This window comes from Ylistrum balloti, unplaced genomic scaffold (genome assembly GCF_031769215.1).
Source record: "Ylistrum balloti isolate Yb309-2 unplaced genomic scaffold, AGI_CSIRO_Ybal_v1 Utg370214, whole genome shotgun sequence".
NCBI classification, from domain to species: domain Eukaryota; kingdom Metazoa; phylum Mollusca; class Bivalvia; order Pectinida; family Pectinidae; genus Ylistrum; species Ylistrum balloti.
Genome location: NW_026782182.1, coordinates 455,625 through 477,099, shown reverse-complemented (window position 1 = coordinate 477,099; position 21,475 = coordinate 455,625). Strand labels below are relative to the sequence as shown.

Genomic DNA, 21,475 nt, shown 5'->3' with positions numbered 1-21,475 from the left:
AAACTCAACACGCGAAAAGAGATATGTCATAGGGAAAATGTATTATTTTGTTGAACGACATTCTTTCTGCTAATCTGTGAAAACATGACCTTAAATATGGCCACGGATGTAGACAGGAGATTCTATTCCAATAACCTGCTTTCAAATGAAGATCTAGGTAAGTTGTTATCCTTTGAACATGACTGATCATGATGTTGTTTATCGATTTTTCTGGATTTTTGATGTTATCAGTCGCTTTGTTTTAAATTATCGACGTAAATTAGAAACCTGTTTATGTTAATTGCTATGACTATCGGAATGTCGGTTTCCTTAGAACGAATCGAGTCTTAACTATCTTTATCGGCCAGCAGTATCTTTTACGATGGGGTGAATTTAAGTACGCCTTTCCCGGCCCCGATACACTTACCAGGAAATTATGAAATAGTTAATATCTCGAGAATAAAAAGTCGGATAAATACTTAAATGTTTTAAAAATCACTTTGAATGAGGTAATTTAGATATCGATTATTTTTTAATCGACGAATTGCATCTTTCGTGGAATAAAAACTTGTTCGCCGCACTCAACCGTGATATTTCCGATTTTTGGCAAATTACAGATATCAAACGTTTTATTTTTAATTCAAAACAATATTTATATCTGTCTGATTATATATATCAGTTTTACCAAGAGAAGACGCAAGCTTCACGTCTAATTTTGCATTTATTATGATCACGGGTTGTTTGTTTACACTCGATCCCCGGACTCGGACTCGTGCTTAGGGGAGGTCACTCCTTCGTTCGGATGTATGTTTGTATAAAGTGAAAAATATATAGAACCCTCAGTCATTCTTAGTATTAGAAGTAAGAATGTTACCAGGTCTTGCAACGAGGATAAAGTTCTGCATGAAAAACCGTTTTTCAAATTATTATTATTTATTACATATGTTTTGTAATTCTAATTAAGAACAATGATCATGTGGATCAGGGTTTCTGCCAGTGCGGGGTACGCGGGGTACAAATACCCACCTTAGCTTAAAGAAGGTGGGTTTGTACCCACCTTCTTTTTGCTGACCAATGTTTTTTTTAACAATGTTTTTCAAAGAGAAAGGTAGTATAAAAGTAGATGCAGATTTTGCCTCTCAAATGCTCGGAAAATGCATCTGAGAGCATGCAGATTTCAAATTTTTCTGGGGGAGGCCCAGACCCCCCACCAGCGGGTGCCTTTGGCGCTGGCGTCATGTTTTGTACCCACCTTCTTTCAAATCCTGGTGGAAACCCTGTGGATGATATATTGTTAATAATTTATGTAATCAAGAATTATATTATTTGATAAATAATGCTGTGTTATTTCGTAAATAATAGATTTGCATTCCTTATTCCTACAACCCTATTCAAGATATCTTATTGCACTGCTATCATTAACATTTCTCACACCTCCAAATAAATTCATCCTTCTAAAAATTTACATTTCATTCATTACTAACACATCTTTTCTGAAACCACCTATTACAACCAGCATCAGAAGTTAATATGTCATCAAAAACATTAGAAATATGACACCATCCCTGTGCTTCACAATCAACAAAAATATCAAAATAGAAAGTTCAATTCATTTTTTTTTTCTTAAAATTTTTTTTCATAGGAAATTTGGTAAAAATACCGTTTGAAATACATTCTGCAAGATATTGTCTCATATAATCTATGTCAAAATATAATTCTTGTCTCCCATTAAACCAATTGAAACTAAATTCTACCTAGTAAGCAATAGCGAAAACCCAACCTTCAACCCCATTTGTTAAATTGTTCACTAGTGCATCTCAAATGCTGTATAATATCCTATTCCTATGCTGATTTAGTTAAAAATTGTTTGTCTCTAAAAATATGATTCCAACCATAAACTACTTAAACGTTTGGTAAAATTTCTTCTAAAGAATTCTTAATCGCGGATTCCCTTTTAGTACTATGTATTGGACAGCCATTCAATAAATTAGGAAGTAGAAATTTGATAGACTGCCAAAAAAATTCATGAATCTGAGTTGATTTTTTATGATCAATCTAAAAATGTTACCGGAGTGATTTTGTTATTTTGAAATAAAATGCAGAAACATAAAAAAATCTCCTACTAGAATGGTTGTGTCACAGAACATGTACAATTTTTCATCTGAATCAATTTGAAGCAGTAGATTTAACTCATCCAATAGCTCCTTAATTCCTAAAACAAAATCTAAGATCTGGACCTATGACTAACTCATGACTATAACCTTCTATGTGATACATTAGTTCTAAAGTACTGTACAAGTCATTATGGCTAAGATGTTTCTCTTTCCTTGCTACTCTTAACTGATGCTTAACTTAAGGAGGACCTGATGTTAGCTCTACCCTGCAGACTTCCATGAATCTGATGCCCAGTTTGGTTCTTCTTAAATACTGAAGATTGGTTGCTATCAGTGGAACAAGTTACCTTAACCTGCTTTAAAATGGACAAAAAAAGTTCTCCTAAAATCATGCCCATTTACACCATTTCCATGAACAAAAATAGCTTCATGTCTGATGTACTTTGTATATAAATAATCTGTAGGTAACTGACTCCTGCTTTAACATATACATTCTGCGTTGAAAAGTCTTTGACTGTTTCATATCACCCTTCCTGGCACTTAAGTAATGAGTTCGTTTCCACATTTTCGATTGTCCTGAATATGATAGAACATATGATCTTGTGCTCATTCATCAATTAATCAATGCATTATCAACTTGTATGTTAAGTAATTATCTCGTTGTTATTCCTATACTAAATAATTATCTAATTGTAATGTTAAATCATTTAAAAAGAACTAACATGGAAAAAATAAATACAAATGTGATATATTAAATTTTGAAATAACAAAGTAAAAAACATGGTGTTAAGTTACATATATTGGATGCATATTGTCACAACACAACAACATAAGTCCATTAGGTTTTCTTTCTCATTGTTGAAGTGAAATAAATAACTATATGTAATGTACATGATATCTTGTAAAAATGTATGGGGGGGGGGGATAACAGTAGTATAAGAGTTACATTTGCATGACATATTTTATTTCAAGTTCATTTCTACTGCCATAATTGAGGTGTTATAACATATTCAGATAATAAAGATTGTACACTAATTTTGATGAGAACAAATCAAAATCTTCTGTATCGATACAGAATGAAGGAGTTACCTCCCCCTAGCACAGGGTCTGGAGATCGCATGCATACAAATGACCCGCAGTCATAATAAATGTAAGATTAGATACAAAGTATGTCCTATTTCTGGGTGACACTGATGTATTTACAATCAGATAGGAATAAATATTGTTTGGAATTTCAAAAAATCTTAAATCAAACTTTATGATAGCTGTAGTTTGCAAAAAATTGAAAGATTTCACGGTTGAGTGCTGCATACAAGTTTTCACTTCCTGAAAAAAACAAAGCACTGGTTTAAAAATTTCTCGATACCTAAATTGATTCATTCAAAATGTCAGATTTTTAAAACATTTAAGTAGATTTATGTAGAAAAATTATTGAGATTTATTCAATTTTCGTTCTGGAGTTATTAATTATTTCTTAATTTCCTGGTACAGTTATCAGGGCCAGGGCCTGGAACGGAGTACACAAATTCACCCCACCATCTATTACTACTTCCCTTCCCCCTTCACCTGGATTTTGAACACATTTTGGTACTTCGACATTTTTGTCCTAAAAGTTATGCTTTGAAGAAAATATGTCATTGTGTAAGTAAGAGATAATTGTTTTAGTATACCGAAATAATTGATTATGTGAAAGAAGAGGCGAAATGCACATTACTGCCGAGCGTCCAATAGGAATTGAACCCAAGTCTAAGGGTGGTAATCCATAACACTGTGTGCTAGGAAGATCAAATCACACTCATCCACTGAAAGGCCAAAAGGCCATAATAGTGAGCATAAAACTTGTTTAATAACTAAGTTCCCTACCAAAGCTATAGATAATTATTAACCGAACATTTCAGGTTTTGGGTTTTATATGTAATACACTAAGATAGATGGATATTGTAAACTTCCAGTCAGTTTGAATAAGCAGGCAATGGGAGCACATGATTTTTAAAATAAGATCAATATTTTATTGACTGGTGATAAGTTAAACCCTTACTATTTTTGTTTCACTCACAACTGAAATTCTTTTAACACATCATGAAATTGTATGTATGCCCAATTGTTGTTAAGGATTTTGGCGTCACCATAATCACTCCATGTGGTCACTCTTCACATTGATGGTAAACCCTCTGCTAGCAGGTTGTAAATGACAGTCTTAAGCACCTGGTACTGCCAGATTATGTACATAATTGTTTTAGCATGTGTATTGTCAATTGGAAAGAGCAACAGTGTTTCACGTCACATGTTGGTGAGGTAATATTGCACAAAGTTTCCCTAGTTATTACACCAGATAGATAATTGTAACACTCATAGATGTACCAAGTAAACACTAATAAGAGGATTTTAAAAAGCATTAACCCATGGCATTACCTCTAAGTTAAAATTCACATACTGATATATCAGTTCTAACTTCAGTCATTACACATGCTGATATATCAGTTCAGTCATTACACATGCTGATATATCAGTTCAGTCATTACACATGCTGATATATCAGTTCTAACTTCAGTCATTACACATGCTGATATATCAGTTCAGTCATTACACATGCTGATATATCAGTTCAGTCATTACACATGCTGATATATCAGTTCAGTCATTACACATGCTGATATATCAGTTCAGTCATTACACATGCTGATATATCAGTTCAGTCATTACACATGCTGATATATCAGTTCAGTCATTACACATGCTGATATATCAGTTCAGTCATTACACATGCTGAGGCATGCTTTTTTCAGGCTTATATGTACATGCTTTTTTGTAACATTTTGGTATTTTAAAAGTCATTTTATAATCAACCTATTTTTTGTCAACATACTGAGAGTTTCCTACTTTGCGAGGACTTTTAAACATTTCATTGTAATTTTGTGTGATGTGACCTCTAAGTTTTCAAAACCATCATTTATTTTCACAAGCATAATATGATATAAATCAAATGTAACAATGTTTATTTGATTTTGTTGGGACTGACAGAAGGTTGACTGTAATTTTCTATATATCTGTTTAAAAGGAAACAATATTTCAGTTTCTGTAATTAAACTATGTATTTGCATATAATGAAGATATCAATGAACGATGGCAATATACTTCACATGCTTCTTGAAATAGTTATGGGTGTTTGACCATGCTTACAAAAAAAAATTAACCCACAATCTGATACTGTCGATTTTGTGACTGATCTGAAAAATTATATAACCAACAGGTAGCCATCTTGGGTTTTGAGAGTAATGTTTTGTTGTCACTCTATAAATCTCGAGAAATGTTGAAAGGAACATTCTCAAATTTCATATTTAGGTTCACCTTTTCACTAGTAATGATGATTGACAGACAGCCATCTTGAATTTTGACAATTAAAGTTTGTTATTGATATTTCTTTGTATATATGGGTTCCTCTTGGTCCCTAGTTGTACCCTTTGGAATTTGGGACATATCAGAAAAACAAAATTGACAACTGGACTTGACAGTTAAAGATTGTTATCATAGTTCAAGAGGAATTTTCAAATTTCATATAGTGTAGAAAGAAACAAAGAAAAAGGGAGAAATTATCTAACTTTTAATGAGAAAATAAAGATCAGACATCTCCATCATCATCGTCATCACTATTTTCACAGTTGTTGTAAAATTGATAATGTTTATCTCAGCATTAAATCATACATCAATGATTTAATCATTATGATAACATCAGTCATAAGTTACTCACCATTTTTTATATGTTATATACGAATTACTTTTCTTTGTGATAAATAAAGAAATTCGTTGCATTATCAATATACATATTAGACAGCTCATGTTACACAGATCTAGAAATCTGAAAAATATCATGTTGCTATAAAAAAACATCCAGGGGCAAACACTCTGACTCCTATGAGAACATCTACTATACATTTTCAATTTAGAGAAGTGAACAGGTTTGTTTAGCTTCTAACTAACATGACTGTATCAGTAGTTTTAATTGTGTAAGTTAAAATGGAATAAGTAGAATGACTTCAGGCCAACATGCTGAGTCTGGTGAGCTGGAACAGCATACCCCGTGGTAGATACAAATTTTATGGTGAACGGTAACATTGATATGGAGACATGATATCCCACGGGCTATCATATATATAGTGTATACATTATTACCATACGCATAGAAGCTTACAATTTGTGTCTCTCCAACACATTGATATTTTCACATCCTCAATCCAAGTTAAAAGCATGCTGCACTATTATTGTTAATTAAATCATGAAAATTTTATTCTAATACTTTGTAACAAAATTTTATTGCATTACACATGTTGAACCTTTTATAGGAAATGTACCTTTAGATAGGAGTATTGATTTTTCACTTACTGGTTCCATATAAACATGTATATAGGTACATGAAAAATTAACCACTACATCTACTTGGTAATTTAAATAAATTTAAATGTCACTTTTATGATTGTCTTATGTTTTATCAGACTATTGAATGAGTGCATGCACATTAAGATGTATGTATATTTAGCAGTACATGTATAAACTTGTGTATAGACAGGGAAGTACTGCTGTTGTATATCCAATGAACAGGCACAGTGTACACAGCTTTATTTTTTTTTCTGTTCATATATATGACGTACACTTCCTTGATTGTAAAAAGAAATGGGTTTTTTGAAAAATGTGTTAAATATGCTGTTCTGCCAAATCACTCAAAATTAATCATTCACCTTTTCATATCTACAAATATCTACATGTGTTAAGTGCTTCCTAAAGATTAATACTTTGGTTAAATCAATCCTTAAGCCTGTAGTTTTTCAACTTGATGCCATTGGCCATGGCTTATCAGTATACAATACAGTGTACATAGATATACAACTATAGGTAATGTACAGAGAGTGAATAGGTTTTATTTCATTATAGTACCCTTTTGCATCATAAATACATTTTCCTAAATGACGCAATTCTTTAATATTACAAACACTCAATAACTACCTTAAACTTAGATGGTATTTTCTATAAATAGCTTTTGATCAAATGGGACTTGATGTTTTGGAATTTAAAACATACTGCTTTAGACGGGCAGATACACTGTTCATAATATCTACTATCTAGGTATATTATTATACGTTTCGTATTCTACTGTGAAAGAAAGTGTGGATGTGCAAATATAGCTGTAACAAAACAGTGCTTTGCTGAAATTTCACTGAACATTGTTAACGATACAACATAATTATGAGTTAATGTAATTATACAGAAGCAGACATGGACCTGTCAGAGATACTTGGAGTGGATACAGCCCTAAGTCCTGAGGACTTGGTCCGCGATTTCCCTGATGACTTTCCAACAGTAAGTTCAATTCAACTCAATTATAAATCAAAATGATAAACACAATATGGTTAAATATATTTTCACAAATGTACCAAGTTTATGTCTGTAAGTTATATCAGTAATTCATCTGTTTTTTAACAAATTACAAATTTTCACAATAAGTTTGCAGAGTTTTTGTGTATAACCTACATAATGATTCCATTTTTTTTCCAACAGCTTCTCGTATACTAGTGCATTTTTTAAAAAAGATACTTGTTTGCTTTCAGCTGACTTTAGATGCCCTAAACAATGACACGTTCACAGCTTTTGCTGATTCATGTACCACATTCCATGACGATTTACAACAGGAGTTCAGTGACAGTTCAGACAGTGGAATTAGTGGTAAGTGTACCCCGTAGAATTAGTGGTGAGTTTATCATACTGTGGAAATAATGATGAGTATACACTGTAGAATTAGTGGTGAGTTTATCATACTGTGGAAATAATGATGAGTATACACTCTAGAAGAACAATGCAACAAAAATGCTGTCAACATCACAGAATCTTAACTGGAAATCAAATTTGATGAAATTAGGCCAAAGCATGGTCAAAAGAAAAAATGACACAGAGAGAAGTACAAGGAGACTGAGACCAGTGGTTCCAGAAGAGTAAGCATCAAATTAGACATGAGCTGATCATATTAGTACTGTGGAAAGAGTGATGAGAGTATATTGTGCATGCAGATCATACTATGTTATTGAAGGTGACTGTATACTGTAATTAATGGTAAGTTCACCATACTGTGGTTTGTGATGAGTTGTATCACAATAGAAGTAAATATGAGTTTGACTTTGTGATATGACAAAGTTAGTGGAGAGTTTATTGTATAATGTATATGACACTAAATATATTTGCTTTATACATAAAGTCACTTTATGATCACATTAAAATGAAAAAACTATTTTGAAGCTAGTCCATAAGAAATGAAATTTCATTTTATTTTCACCAGGTGTGACCGTGCAATATGAAAATCAACTATCACCTGATCTCTTGATTAAACAAGAACCTCTGTCTCCAGCATCCTCCTTGTCCTCTGAGGGCTCTGATGGGATAGTATCACAGGTGAGACACACATTAATGTAAACAGACTGGTTGTTAGTTGAAGCTGTGTCTTTTGATTATGAATTAGAACTTTAATAGTTCCTACACATTTTTATCAGCTTACATTTATTTTTAAGTAACTCTGAGAGAAGTTGGTCAATACTGCAGAGATTTTAATGTCTACAGAAATTTAGGTTTGAAATATCACACTGTCTGGATCCTCCAGCAGGGAAAAAACAAAGTCAAGACAAAATTTGATATCTGAAATACAAGGCTTGTTAAATATCATGAATTTAAGTTCTTTTTAATTTCTACACTGTAAAAGACTATAGGAGACAGCTTCAATGCAGATACAGAGTAGAATTTTGAATTAATGTTTGTTGTTCATGATAGTTCCAGTCATATTTCTCATTCAAAATATTTATGTTCAGAAGCGTATGACAAAGTATGTACATAAAGGTTAATAGCCAACCTTTAAAGGATTTCTGATTGTCAATAAAAATGTAAGGAAAGTTTTGTTCTAAGGAGCATCCAACAATATTTTTATGAAGAACTTTGTCATATGGTTTTAAAGATACACATACATATTTTTGAATTGTATCTTTTATCTTTTGATGTTATTTCTCGCAGTCACATAAGATGTACATAGTGGATCACGATGTGAAGGCGGAGAGTCCAACAAGCATTCCTCAGACCTTCACATTTATTGGTGACCAATCAGAGACCGGGGCACCAGTCATCATCAACGCTCCAGCAAAAACCTGTAGCACAGTCCTGACAGGGTTTGATACCTCTGTCAATATAAACTCCATTCTAAATTCAAAAGTGAAGATTCAGCCCAAACCACTGTCAGTAGATAAGACTACAACAGTACAAAAACAAGCCCTCCCAAAGACAGGTAATTAAAACAAACTCAACATTTGTACCTGTTCATTTTTAAAAATGATTTCATGCTGAAGAATTTGATTTAAATAAAACTTTGATAACATGTCTTTCATTTATTTATTATAATTGCTGATTTTTATAAAATTAAACTGTTGAGTTCCAATTCAAAATTGTTTGTTCGGTGTCTGTTTTTGTAAATATAATTATTTCTTTTATAACCTTTAATTCAGAACCTGGGAAACCATTAGTGCTAACGCCTGAAGAATTTAAGAGGCTTACTTCACAGGGAGTTCTAAAATTCCAACCTCCTTCTGCAAACCAGAAAACTAAGGTGGAGATTCCCAAGGTTACGACCACAGTAATCCCTACACCTCAAATCAAGATGGCTACCAGTCCTATTGTGCAAGTTGATCATGAGGTTTGTATTGTTTCAGGGTTTAGATTTTGAAAATTAAACTAGTAGTTCCAAATTCATTGAATTGGATCATCACATATATCCCCTTGGTTTCTGTGGAGCCCCGTAAGGATTGAATTTATGACCACTTGTTTCTGTCACTGTTATCAGTTAACTAAGCAGTACACAGAAAATGAAATCCAACGTCTGAGTAGATATTCCAAAGTTATGGTAGTCTATCACAGTGAAGTTACATGGTATACCTAGATTGCCAAAAAAGTTTGGTTGATGTGGCTACAATTAAAGCATAAAAACTACTTAACAGTCAGTGGCATACATATCAACTCTGCTACATTTTCTCAGTCACCTTCTATATTTAACTGCAGTCAGACTTTGTTGTTTCAAAGTTCAAGGGACCACCAAATAACTTTTGATACATCAAGACTTTGAATATTCGTAGTGGGCTATTTCAGCGTTTTCATGCTCATGACTATAGTTGATGACACAACATTTCTACCTGAAAGAACACATCAAATGCCAAAGCACAAGTTTAAATGAAAAGTGGCATTTTTATCTTAAAACAAAATATTTTTATTCATGAAAAAATGACAAAAAATTTTACACAGAAATCAACGAGGAATTGACAATACATTCTTGTGATTACATTTATGCCTTCATATCACGCTGTATGTATTTTACGGATTAACTTTAATGAAACAAGGCACAGCATTGAAGTGGACTTCACATGTTACAATACTTATTTCAAGACTGATACATAAATGTTATAAGTACTAATGAATTTCAAAAAAATCAAATTAATATGGTAATGTATTCTGTCCAGAAACGACAGCACTAACATCACACATCTGGGGTCATAAAAATAAGTGTGTATGCCGATGTTATGATGACAGCTGGTCTGAAACAGTAGGAGAATGCATAATTGACAGATAAATCACCATGCTTGTAATGCTTTTATGCTTAAAACTGAAAAGTGTTGCTTTGGAAATTAGCTAAATCACCATACAAGTGATAGGACTACCTGTGATTTTTTTCACAGTTTCGTAACTTAGACCTTACTATGTTATATTACTGCAATGCTGGCAGTGAACATCACATGACGTTCCATTAACTTTGATTAAATGTCATGGTTCGTAAGTAAGCACTTAAACTTTAATCTGCATGCAGTCATTGATTAACTTCCTACAACAGAGCTAGGAATGGGTCGCTCCTGTCCTTTCCTTTGCTTTTTGGTATGATTTAACACCAATTTAGCATGTATTTTGAGATTAATTGATAAATATATGGACCGAAAAATTTTGACAAAATGATAAGAAACACTCATGGATCTGTTGCCCGTAGTCAATCATGAAAATTGAGGATCACATCATTCTGTTGTAACTGACAGACAACAAAAAGTTCTGTTAGATATTGACAGAATTTTTAAATCCAATTTTCATGTTCAATTTTAATTTTCCAGATGAAGAATGTTAAAAGACAGCAAAGAATGATAAAGAATAGAGAATCTGCAAGTTTGTCGAGGAAGCGCAAGAAAGAAGTAAGTGTATACCTTTACAGATTTCTGTTATTAAGGTGAAAAACTGATAGAAAAGATATACAGGAAACACTGGTATGAGCATGGCCATTAACGCCAAGTTCTGCAAGCCAAGGTAACTGAAAAATTTACTAAATATACTTTAAATCATGTTTACAGTATCTACAAACATTAGAGGAACAACTGAGCCAGTACAATCAAGTGAATCAAAAACTGCAACAGGAAAATGAGGAGTTGAGACGAAGGCTATGTATTATGCAGACAGAGGTAGGAAATGTGATAGTCATTGTTAGCTAGTAAGTTACTCTGCCTTATAGAGCTATATGTCACCACTAAATAATCCTGATAAAACAGGTGTTTGATGAAGTTTTATATGTATATAGAAATACATTGTTCCTTTTACTACCTTCATGTTCATTGTGTCTTTTATACCTTATTTTTAGCTACAAGATAAATAAGTTCCTCTTGAAATGTTAATAACTGTACTTGATTTAAAACTGGCCATTTTGTTTTTACCAGAATGAGGAGCTGAAGAGTAGAGGTACTGGCATTGCTCCACCAGCCAAGAAAATCTGCCTCATGGCTGTTTTTGTTTTATTCACACTCAATTTTGGTACATTTAGGTAAGATCCTTATTAAAATATATAACCCTCTATAATACCACAAAATTATTATGTCTCCAGCCTTTTCCATTTTCTACATTCAATAAATTGGTTAAATGTAATTGATGAGAAATCAATTAGTGCTTTGCAAATTATACATTATTATGTTGAATTTCTGAATTTCAGTAATCTGATCTTAACATCTCGTGCTACAAGTCAACAGACCAACCCTAGTCCCAACCAGTTTGTTCACAAGGGAAGACAACTCCTTGCTGTACAAGAAGAAAAAGCTACATTTTCAGTAGGAAGCTTCATGCCAGATTATCCATTTAGTAGACTTAAAAAGTTCATGGAGGAAAATCCAGAGCATGCCAAGGAAATCAACAATAACACACTGTATCAACTGTACACGTGTCCATCATACTTTAACAAAACAGAGTCGATAAGGTAAGATTTGACCTGATTTGTAAACAGTATGATATGACAAGTTTATATAGGGTCTGAATATAGTAAGTCAATAAAGAGTTAAAATATAGCAGGTTTATATACAGACTAAATATAGTAAGTTTAGAGTCTAAATATAGTAAGTCTAGATAGAGTGCACATATAGTAAGTCTAGAGTCTAAATATAGTAGGTTTATATAGAGACTAGATATAGTAAGTCTAGAGTCTAAATATAGTAAGTTTATATAGAGACTAAATATAGTAAGTCTAGAATCAAAATATAGTAAGTCTAGAATCAAAATATAGTAAGTCTAGAGTCTAAATATAGTAAGTCTAGAGTCTAAGTATAGTAAAAGTCTAGAGACTTAATATAGTAAGTTTATATAGTTTGAACATAGTAGGTTTATAGTGAGACTGAATGTAGTAAGTTTATATAGAGTCTAATTATGGTAAATTAATAAAGGATATAAATATGGTGACTTTAAACTTCATTATGATAGCAGTCTCAGATCTATAAAGACTAATCATCAGGATATATCAGTAATTGTGACATTAGCTGTGTGAGAAAGGAAATAACAACAGCTGTTAATTCATGATTAATCCCCCCCTTAACAAATAAATCCCTCATTTGTCTGTAAATCAACCACAGTAGACCTGGTTTTCATTGTATTGCACATATTTTACACAGCTCTGCTATTCGTTTTCCTATAATCTTATAAATCATTGTTGTAATTGAAGACTTGCAGACCAGTTGTCTGGCTGGATGAAACGCCATGAACAGCAGAAAAAGAAGAAACCAAGAAAGCCTGCCAGCAAGGAGAATCGACCAATTACATCATCATATTCATTGAGGGAACTCCGTCATATGAGAGAACAGCAATATAGGTATACAACATTCTTGTTAACTTAACAAAATGTGTGTTTATGAAACTCGACATGATTTATTTTACATATCAATTCTTTAACGTTTATCTTCCTCTGTGTTGTCCTGTTTTATACTTTACATTGATATATTGATAAGTACATGGACAACATATTGTGTTGTGTATTGATATGGAAGTAATATCTGTTTTCCTAATATCTGTTTGTGAAGTTCTTGGAATATCGGAGTAGATGTTGTTCCAATTAGATTGACAATTTCCAAGAGTGACTACATCATTTTAAAAAATCTTAATGAGATGCACACATTTATAGATGTAAAGTTGTTTAAAGTAGTAAAGTTCAGTCTTTAAAGGGTGTGTCTGTAGTTTAAAAAAAATAAATGGAAAATGATCTCTTTCACCTTCCATTCATTGTATATGCACATGGGCTATAACACAGTATTCACTTGTATCCTTGGGGGCGTGTTTGGGAAGCAGATTATATCAGCAGTTAGTAACAGGTTCAGAATTTTCTCTGAATTAGCGATTAACGATATCGTGAAATAGTTAAGATATTCTTAACTTTTTTTTTCTTTTTACAAAAGCAGAATAAGATGTTAAGATATTTTTAACAGGTCACAAGAAAATCAACTACAGTTGTTTCAAGGCGATACTGTGAGGAACTTCTGGCAGTCCTTACCTCGACGCAATGACACATTCTACGTTCTTTCATTCAACACGGTAAACTTTATACATCTGAATGTTTCAATTTGAAATAGATTGATAACATTTAATGATATTGATTTTTATAAAATATTTAAACTCATTGTAAAATTACTTCAGTAGTTAAAAAACTTTGTCACTCATTAATTGGATTGTTTTTTAACCCTGCATTATCATATTGTGGGCTTTTCAAATTGCTTTTTGTCCATGTTCACTCCTTCAGGATTAATTCATAACAATGGGGACAAGTTCAGTTTGTGACCTGGATGTGAACGCCACATTTCCAGCATGATCTGGTTATGTATGTGGCTTATTGAGGTGGAGGAGGTGGGGGCAATTTTCCAATTTTCCATATTTGACATTTAAGGTTGTGGCTGCTATTTCTTAAGAAATGCTAATGCAAACTTTACTGAAGCAAATGTCTTGAAATTTTCAGGACAAGTTGGGTGTAGGTCATCTTTGTGTATACCACCTTTTAAGTGTGGTCAGATATTTGTGATAGCCACTAGTGATTGACATTTCCAGTTTGTTATTACGATTTCTCAAGAAAAGCTTTGAACATAAGGAACTAGTTCAGGAAGAGTTCTAGTTACATCCATGCTGTATATGAGATTTATCAGTTATTCAATCTATCATTTGATTTTGGTGTTTGTTTTGGCTATATCTTAAGAATTCATGATTCACAAAAGATTATCATGACATTAAGGATCATCATGTGATAAAGAGAAATGAAAAGACCATGCTTACATTCAGCTAGAGGAAACAAGAAGGTGAAACCCTCTAGGACCTATTCTTATTTGTATGCTTTGGATTACGGATTCTTTGTGGGAAATTTTATAGACTATAGATTATTGTATTTTAGGGTAACATTTTGATTATAGATAATAGATTATTGTATTTTAGTATTTTAGGTAACATTTTGATGATAGATTATTGTATTTTAGGGTAACATTTTGATTATAGATTATTGTGTTTTAGGGTAACATTTTGATCATAGATTATTGTATTTTAGGGTAACATTTTGATCATATTGTATTTTAGGGTAACATTTTGATTATTGTATTTTAGGGTAACATTTTGATAATAGATTATTGTATTTTAGGGTAACATTTTGATAATAGATTGTATTTTAGGGTAACATTTTGATCATAGATTATTGTGTTTTAGGGTAACATTTTGATCATAGATTATTGTGTTTTAGGGTAACATTTTGATAATAGAATATTGTGTTTTAGGGTAACATTTTGATAATAGATTATTGTATTTTAGGGTAACATTTTGATAATAGATTATTGTATTTTAGGTTAACATTTTGATCATAGATTATTGTGTTTTAGGGTAACATTTTGATCATAGATTATTGTATTTTAGGGTAACATTTTGATCATAGATTATTGTATTTTAGGGTAACATTTTGATAATAGATTATTGTATTTTAGGGTAACATTTTGATAATAGATTATTGTATTTTAGGGTAACATTTTGATAATAGATTATTGTATTTTAGGGTAACATTTTGATAATAGATTATTGTATTTTAGGGTAACTTTTGATAATAGATTATTGTATTTTAGGTAACATTTTGATAATAGATTATTGTATTTTAGGTTAACATTTTGATAATAGATTATTGTGTTTTAGGGTAACATTTTGATCATAGATTATTGTATTTTAGGTAACATTTTGATAATAGATTATTGTATTTTAGGTTAACATTTTGATAATAGATTATTGTGTTTTAGGGTAACATTTTGATAATAGATTATTGTATTTTAGGGTAACATTTTGATAATAGATTATTGTATTTTAGGGTAACATTTTGATAATAGATTATTGTATTTTAGGGTAACATTTTGATCATTATTGTATTTTAGGGTAACATTTTGATATTATTGTATTTTAGGGTAACATTTTGATCATAGATTATTGTATTTTAGGTAACATTTTGATAATAGATTATTGTGTTTTAGGGTAACATTTTGATAATAGATTATTGTATTTTAGGGTAACATTTTGATAATAGATTATTGTATTTTATTTTTGAGGGTAACATTTTGATAATAGATTATTGTATTTTAGGGTAACATTTTGATCATAGATTATTGTATTTTAGGGTAACATTTTGATAATAATAGATTATTGTGTTTTAGGGTAACATTTTGATCATAGATTATTGTATTTTAGGGTAACATTTTGATAATAGATTATTGTATTTTAGGGTAACATTTTGATCATAGATTATTGTATTTTAGGGTAACATTTTGATGATAGATTATTGTATTTATTGTAGGGTAACATTTTGATAATAGATTATTGTATTTTAGGGTAACATTTTGATAATAGATTATTGTGTTTTAGGGTAACATTTTGATGATAGATTATTGTATTTTAGGGTAACATTTTGATAATAGATTATTTTAGGGTAACATTTTGATTAGATTATGTGTTTTAGGGTAACATTTTGATAATAGATTATTGTGTTTTAGGGTAACATTTTGATCATAGATTATTGTATTATAGGGTAACATTTTGATCATAGATTATTGTATTTTAAAGGGTAACATTTTGATGATAGATTATTGTGTTTTAGGGTAACATTTTGATAATAGATTATTGTATTTTAGGGTAACATTTTGATAATAGATTATTGTAATTTAGGGTAACATTTTGATAATAGATTATTGTATTATAGGGTAACATTTTGATAATAGATTATTGTATTTTAAAGTAACATTTTGATAATAGAATATTTTTTGTATTATAGGACTACTTCCTGATACCAGCAGTAGCACACAATAAGACCATGAGACCGAGAATGTCACTAGTGATGCCAGCCACTACTCTCAATGGTAAGTCTGTAGATATGTTCATCTTCTCCTAGCCAATATCTGGAGCAGTACATCTGCAGGTGCCCTATACAAATGTTTGTCTATTAGTCTGACTTTCCTTACTTTTCAGATATAATCCTAAAGTCATTTTTATTTTCAGAAACTTACTTGCTGACTTGTTGCTTTGTACATTGCACATGTTCAACACGTTCTAGACCCTAAGATCAAAGTAACTTTCTAAAAATACATTTTATTGGAATTGGTTTATGTTAAACAGGTGAATTAGAATTCTTCTATTTTCCCTTTTTAGAAACCATGCAGCCTCCTGCTGGGAACATTGGCATGATGCAGATAGATTGTGAAGTTCTCAACACCCAACTCATTCATGTCCACAAGTCATCACTACCAAGACACAATGCATCAGAATCCTTCTTCCCCTGACTTACTTTTCCTATTTATTGGACTAAATTACCTGTGTTCCTCATGGATCCATGATTAGAGTACAGAAAAAATGATCTCATTTTGTGTAGAGACATGGGAGATGTCTTGAACTGATATATACAGAAAACCTCACCATACATCTGGCATTATAAAGGGTTGAGACAACAGGAAAAAGGGACATGTTTCATGGAAACCTTGAAAAATTTGGAAAACTAGATCTTACTTTTTCTATCCTTAAATAGGCCCATGTTTCATAATAAGCCCATAATATTCCATATTTTTCAGTTTTTAAGAAACAATAGTATTTCAATATTAACATTTAATAGTAAGTATTTAAGTTTGTGTCCAGGGATACAAGGTGTGTTGTTGATACTCCAGATCTATTGCTTTGAGAAATACAGTACAATGAAAAATTGTATGTAGAACCTCATGTCTGTAGATTGTTTTGATTCGTTTTTTAGACTATGTCACAAATTCCTCAAATATTTACTTATAATAACTTCTATTATCTGCTTTGTACTGTAAGATATTCTTTCAGTTTGAAGTAAGGACATTTCTTTCAAATATCAGTCTTTGTTTTGTTTGTATTGAGTGCCTGACAAAGCAGACATATTTTCAGGTGTAGTTAGATTAATTTTTTATAAAATATGACTTCATTTCAATTTTTTTTTCTTTTCTTTTATGAATTTTTAAGATACAGGAATCTCATGAAGGAAGCAGATGATATCAATTGAAATATCCAAACAATAAGGAATTTCACAAAAAGGGCCTGTATCTGTAATTATTGGTCTATATTTATAAATTAAAAATATAATCCTGTAATTCATTTCCTTCTGGACTATGGAAGAAAAAATGTACATTATTACAGTGTAACTGGAATGGTTAGAAAATAATTCACTATTTTATGAGGTATGTAATTTTATCTCAGAAAATTGAAGAACTAGCATATTTTCATTCTTTTGGTCTTAACTTCAAATCAAATTTGAAATTGTTTATAAAACATTACTTATAGAAATCCTTGATAGTTTCATGAAGTATAACTTTGCATTTATAAAATTCATTGAACACACACAAATATTTTTTGTCAAATGATACAAGTTATTGTATTAACCAGTAAGGTTAGACACTATAATTGGTACATCACACATTCATGTGTTTCTTGTGTCAGTTTCCATACAAATATTTGATATTTTGTTTTTCAGAAATTTAAATGTTTTAACAGATATTTGGCATTTAAGATAAACATTCATTTTTTCACAGCTGATTGTAAATATATCACTTTCACATTCCACTCTATTGATCTATGAGGAATTCATTCTTTAATATGAATTTTGTTGTGCAACGGAAAATCTGAACATGGTGCAAATTCATTTTATAATATGTATATCCAAACAACTTCTCTAACATATATCTTTCCCACATTTTCATCCATTTTGTTCTATAAATACATCATGCTAAAATCATCTTTACCATATCAAATGGCATAACACTTTCAATTGTTGACTAGGCAAGGATAATGAGTTGACGATGTTCACGATGGTAAACTCTTTATATGTGTACTCTTATCTCAGTCACAAGTCAGTGGTCCTCCCACAACAGTCATTGGAGAATAAATGTCTCATCAGAAAGGACTCTGGTCTGACTCCTCATATATGCATAAATAATCCAAAGTGTGCCTTACATGACTGCTTTAGTTGATTTGACATCCATGAACCGGTCTCCAGATAGTCCGGTTTTTGTAGAGTTTTGCTGAATATTTGTGTAAGAGGCATAAAAGACCTGTAAATACATTGGAGGTTTTCTGATGTATCAGTATGTTACAAAGATGGCATAGTAATTATTCATGATTGTATACCATTGTTAGGATGATTTGCAGGTCTAATTTGGTGAACGATAAGTACCAAAATTTTATCCTTGTGTTCAGGCACAGGAAATTCAGAGAAATTGTGATGATGTGCTGCACATGTTTTTTTGCTTTAAGTTAAAAAATGACAGCAAAATTTAATCTTTTGATCTTTTTGATATTATGTTATTTAAAAATCTGAACTGTTCTTGATCTTTGACAAACAGTAATTTTCTGAAGTCTGAAAACTTTCAGGATCTATAAAAATAGCACAGGTACTTTATTCAGCATTGCATGTGTTAATTTCTCAGATATTCACACAAAAGAAATATCTCGCCAATCAAAATTTAGTCGTTATCATTCTAATTTGTAATCAGGAACACAGTTTTATATTTATAAAGATATAGCTTAAGATTGCAATGTGTTCAAGGCACAATACTAAGTTTAATATCACCAGACAAGATTTAAATGAAATATGGATAGAGTTTTACATATGGTAGAATAGAGTGTTTTTAGCTCACCTGGCCTGAGAGCCCAAGTGAACTTATGGCATACCGTGCCATTTGTCCGTCTATCCATCAACCTTTCCTTCAAATCACTATTCATTATGAATGATTAAGAGGATTTTGACCTAATTTGGTCAGTAGCATCCTTTAGGGAAGGGAACTAAAGTCTGACCACCCGTAGGCCAAGAGAGGTTGGACTGAATGGTGAAATAGAGCAAATTTTCTTCTGAAACTTTAGGATTCCTTTTCCATTAGTTTGGATGAAACAATTTCAGCCTAATGAAGCCTTGTGAGTGATACAGGTCTTGGGGGACCTCTTGGTATTTCACGTCTTTTTTTTAATTATTTTTATGGGACTCGTGGCAAAGTGCATGCCAAGGCAGCAGGTATGTAAGTATCATAAATTATTTATCATTTACCCTTCATTACCATTATTATAACATTATTGAGTAGTTTCAGATTTATATTCATACTGTAGACTTTGTTAGATTGCTATATATTTTGTTTTATAATGAGCGTTACTGTAAGGTGAGTCTGGTGATTGATGTAATGTTGATAGATACATGTAATGTAGGAGGAATGTAAATGTACAGTAGTAATTATACCTGTTTGGAATCAGATGTGAATATTAATGGTACATGTACAGTATGTATATACATGTTTTGTTCCATTTATGTCTGTGCATCATAAGGAGTTTACTTATATTATGCTAAAGAAAGGACCCAAATTTTAAGTTAATTCTTTCAATAGTGTTAATATGCACTAGTCAAAGTAACATTTTATGGTTAAGAAAATCCATGATAAGATCACTGATATTTACAAATTAATTTTCTCAAAGAGTGTTACTTCATTATTTCTGATAAATAACATTGGTTTTTTATGAACTTACAGAGAATTGTATTTAATGAGACTAGTGCTGACAAATTATTTTAATCCAAACACACATCCAAAGAGGCCATTTATGTTTTTGATATTATAATTGTTGTAGGTTTTGTGATGTCATATTTTAATCAGTACATTTTGATTATTTCCAAATGGAGTGAGATTTCTTCTTTTTATTTTTATATATGTATTGTTTAGTCAATTGAAATCTTTACTTGTATGAAAATTGTTTTTGTAAAAATATTCCTTGATGATATATATAATCCAATTGCAATATTGGCAGAGAGTACTGTTAATTTTAATTGGTTGGTAGTTCTGTGTTGCATTGGTTTGTAAATGTGTGTACATAACATTCATTTATATATTACTACATACAATACACACAGGGAGATAACATAATGATACGTTATGGGAGTGATTATTTGGGATATCTGCAGCTGTGGAATATCATAAATGTCAGGGTTTTTTGCACATATCTAATTTTTACAAATATAGTGTCACTTTCAGAATTGCAAAAAATTCAAATTGCAAACAGTTAACTGCATATTTTCATCTTTTTATTGTAAACAATTGCAATACCTCTATAGAACTGACATACCTACAGACACCTGAACAGTCGTGAATACTTCTATAATAGATAAACACTAGTCGGTATGTAGTTCCTTACTCTAGTGTGACTATTCAGGTACATCTCCAGTTGATTTTAGAAGCTACACTGGTATACATGTCAAAAGAGGCCTTTCAAATTTCTGAGGCAATGAAATCACCAAAAGAAATTAAAATACACAGAAATTGCAAAAGATGCATTGTGGGTATTTTTCAAAAATTGTACGTGCAAAAATATCCTGATATATGGTATTCCACGCAAAACTGTAGGTGTTAATATCATATTGGAGATTCCTATTGTAATTCACCAATTAAAACAACTTTTACCAAATTAATGATACTATACCAACGAAAAATAAAACCAGTTTCAATTATTGTGTATTCAGGGAAATTTATCTGCGT

The 21,475-nt window shown here is 31.3% G+C and overlaps 1 protein-coding gene across 1 annotated transcript; it reads left to right on the top strand.

The window, feature by feature from the left end:
- Positions 1-8: 8 nt before the first annotated feature.
- Positions 9-20,630, top strand: LOC132551777 (cyclic AMP-dependent transcription factor ATF-6 beta-like). The gene is made up of 14 exons (XM_060215920.1): positions 9-157; positions 7,354-7,445; positions 7,694-7,808; positions 8,416-8,528; positions 9,138-9,405; positions 9,623-9,810; positions 11,264-11,341; positions 11,498-11,605; positions 11,858-11,961; positions 12,127-12,387; positions 13,123-13,269; positions 13,880-13,985; positions 16,732-16,816; positions 17,106-20,630. The coding sequence occupies exons 1-14, from the start codon at positions 85-87 to the stop codon at positions 17,234-17,236; spliced, it is 1,869 nt and encodes a 622-aa protein (XP_060071903.1). The 5' UTR covers positions 9-84; the 3' UTR covers positions 17,237-20,630.
- Positions 20,631-21,475: the final 845 nt, after the last annotated feature.

Coding starts and splice junctions, on each gene's coding strand:
- LOC132551777 (XM_060215920.1), top strand. CDS start 85: ATGACCTTAAATATGGCCACGGATGTAGACAGGAGATTCTATTCCAAT. Junction 9,811..11,263: donor TTGTGCAAGTTGATCATGAG/GTTTGTATTGTT, acceptor TTAATTTTCCAG/ATGAAGAATGTTAAAAGACA. Junction 13,270..13,879: donor ATGAGAGAACAGCAATATAG/GTATACAACATT, acceptor TATTTTTAACAG/GTCACAAGAAAATCAACTAC.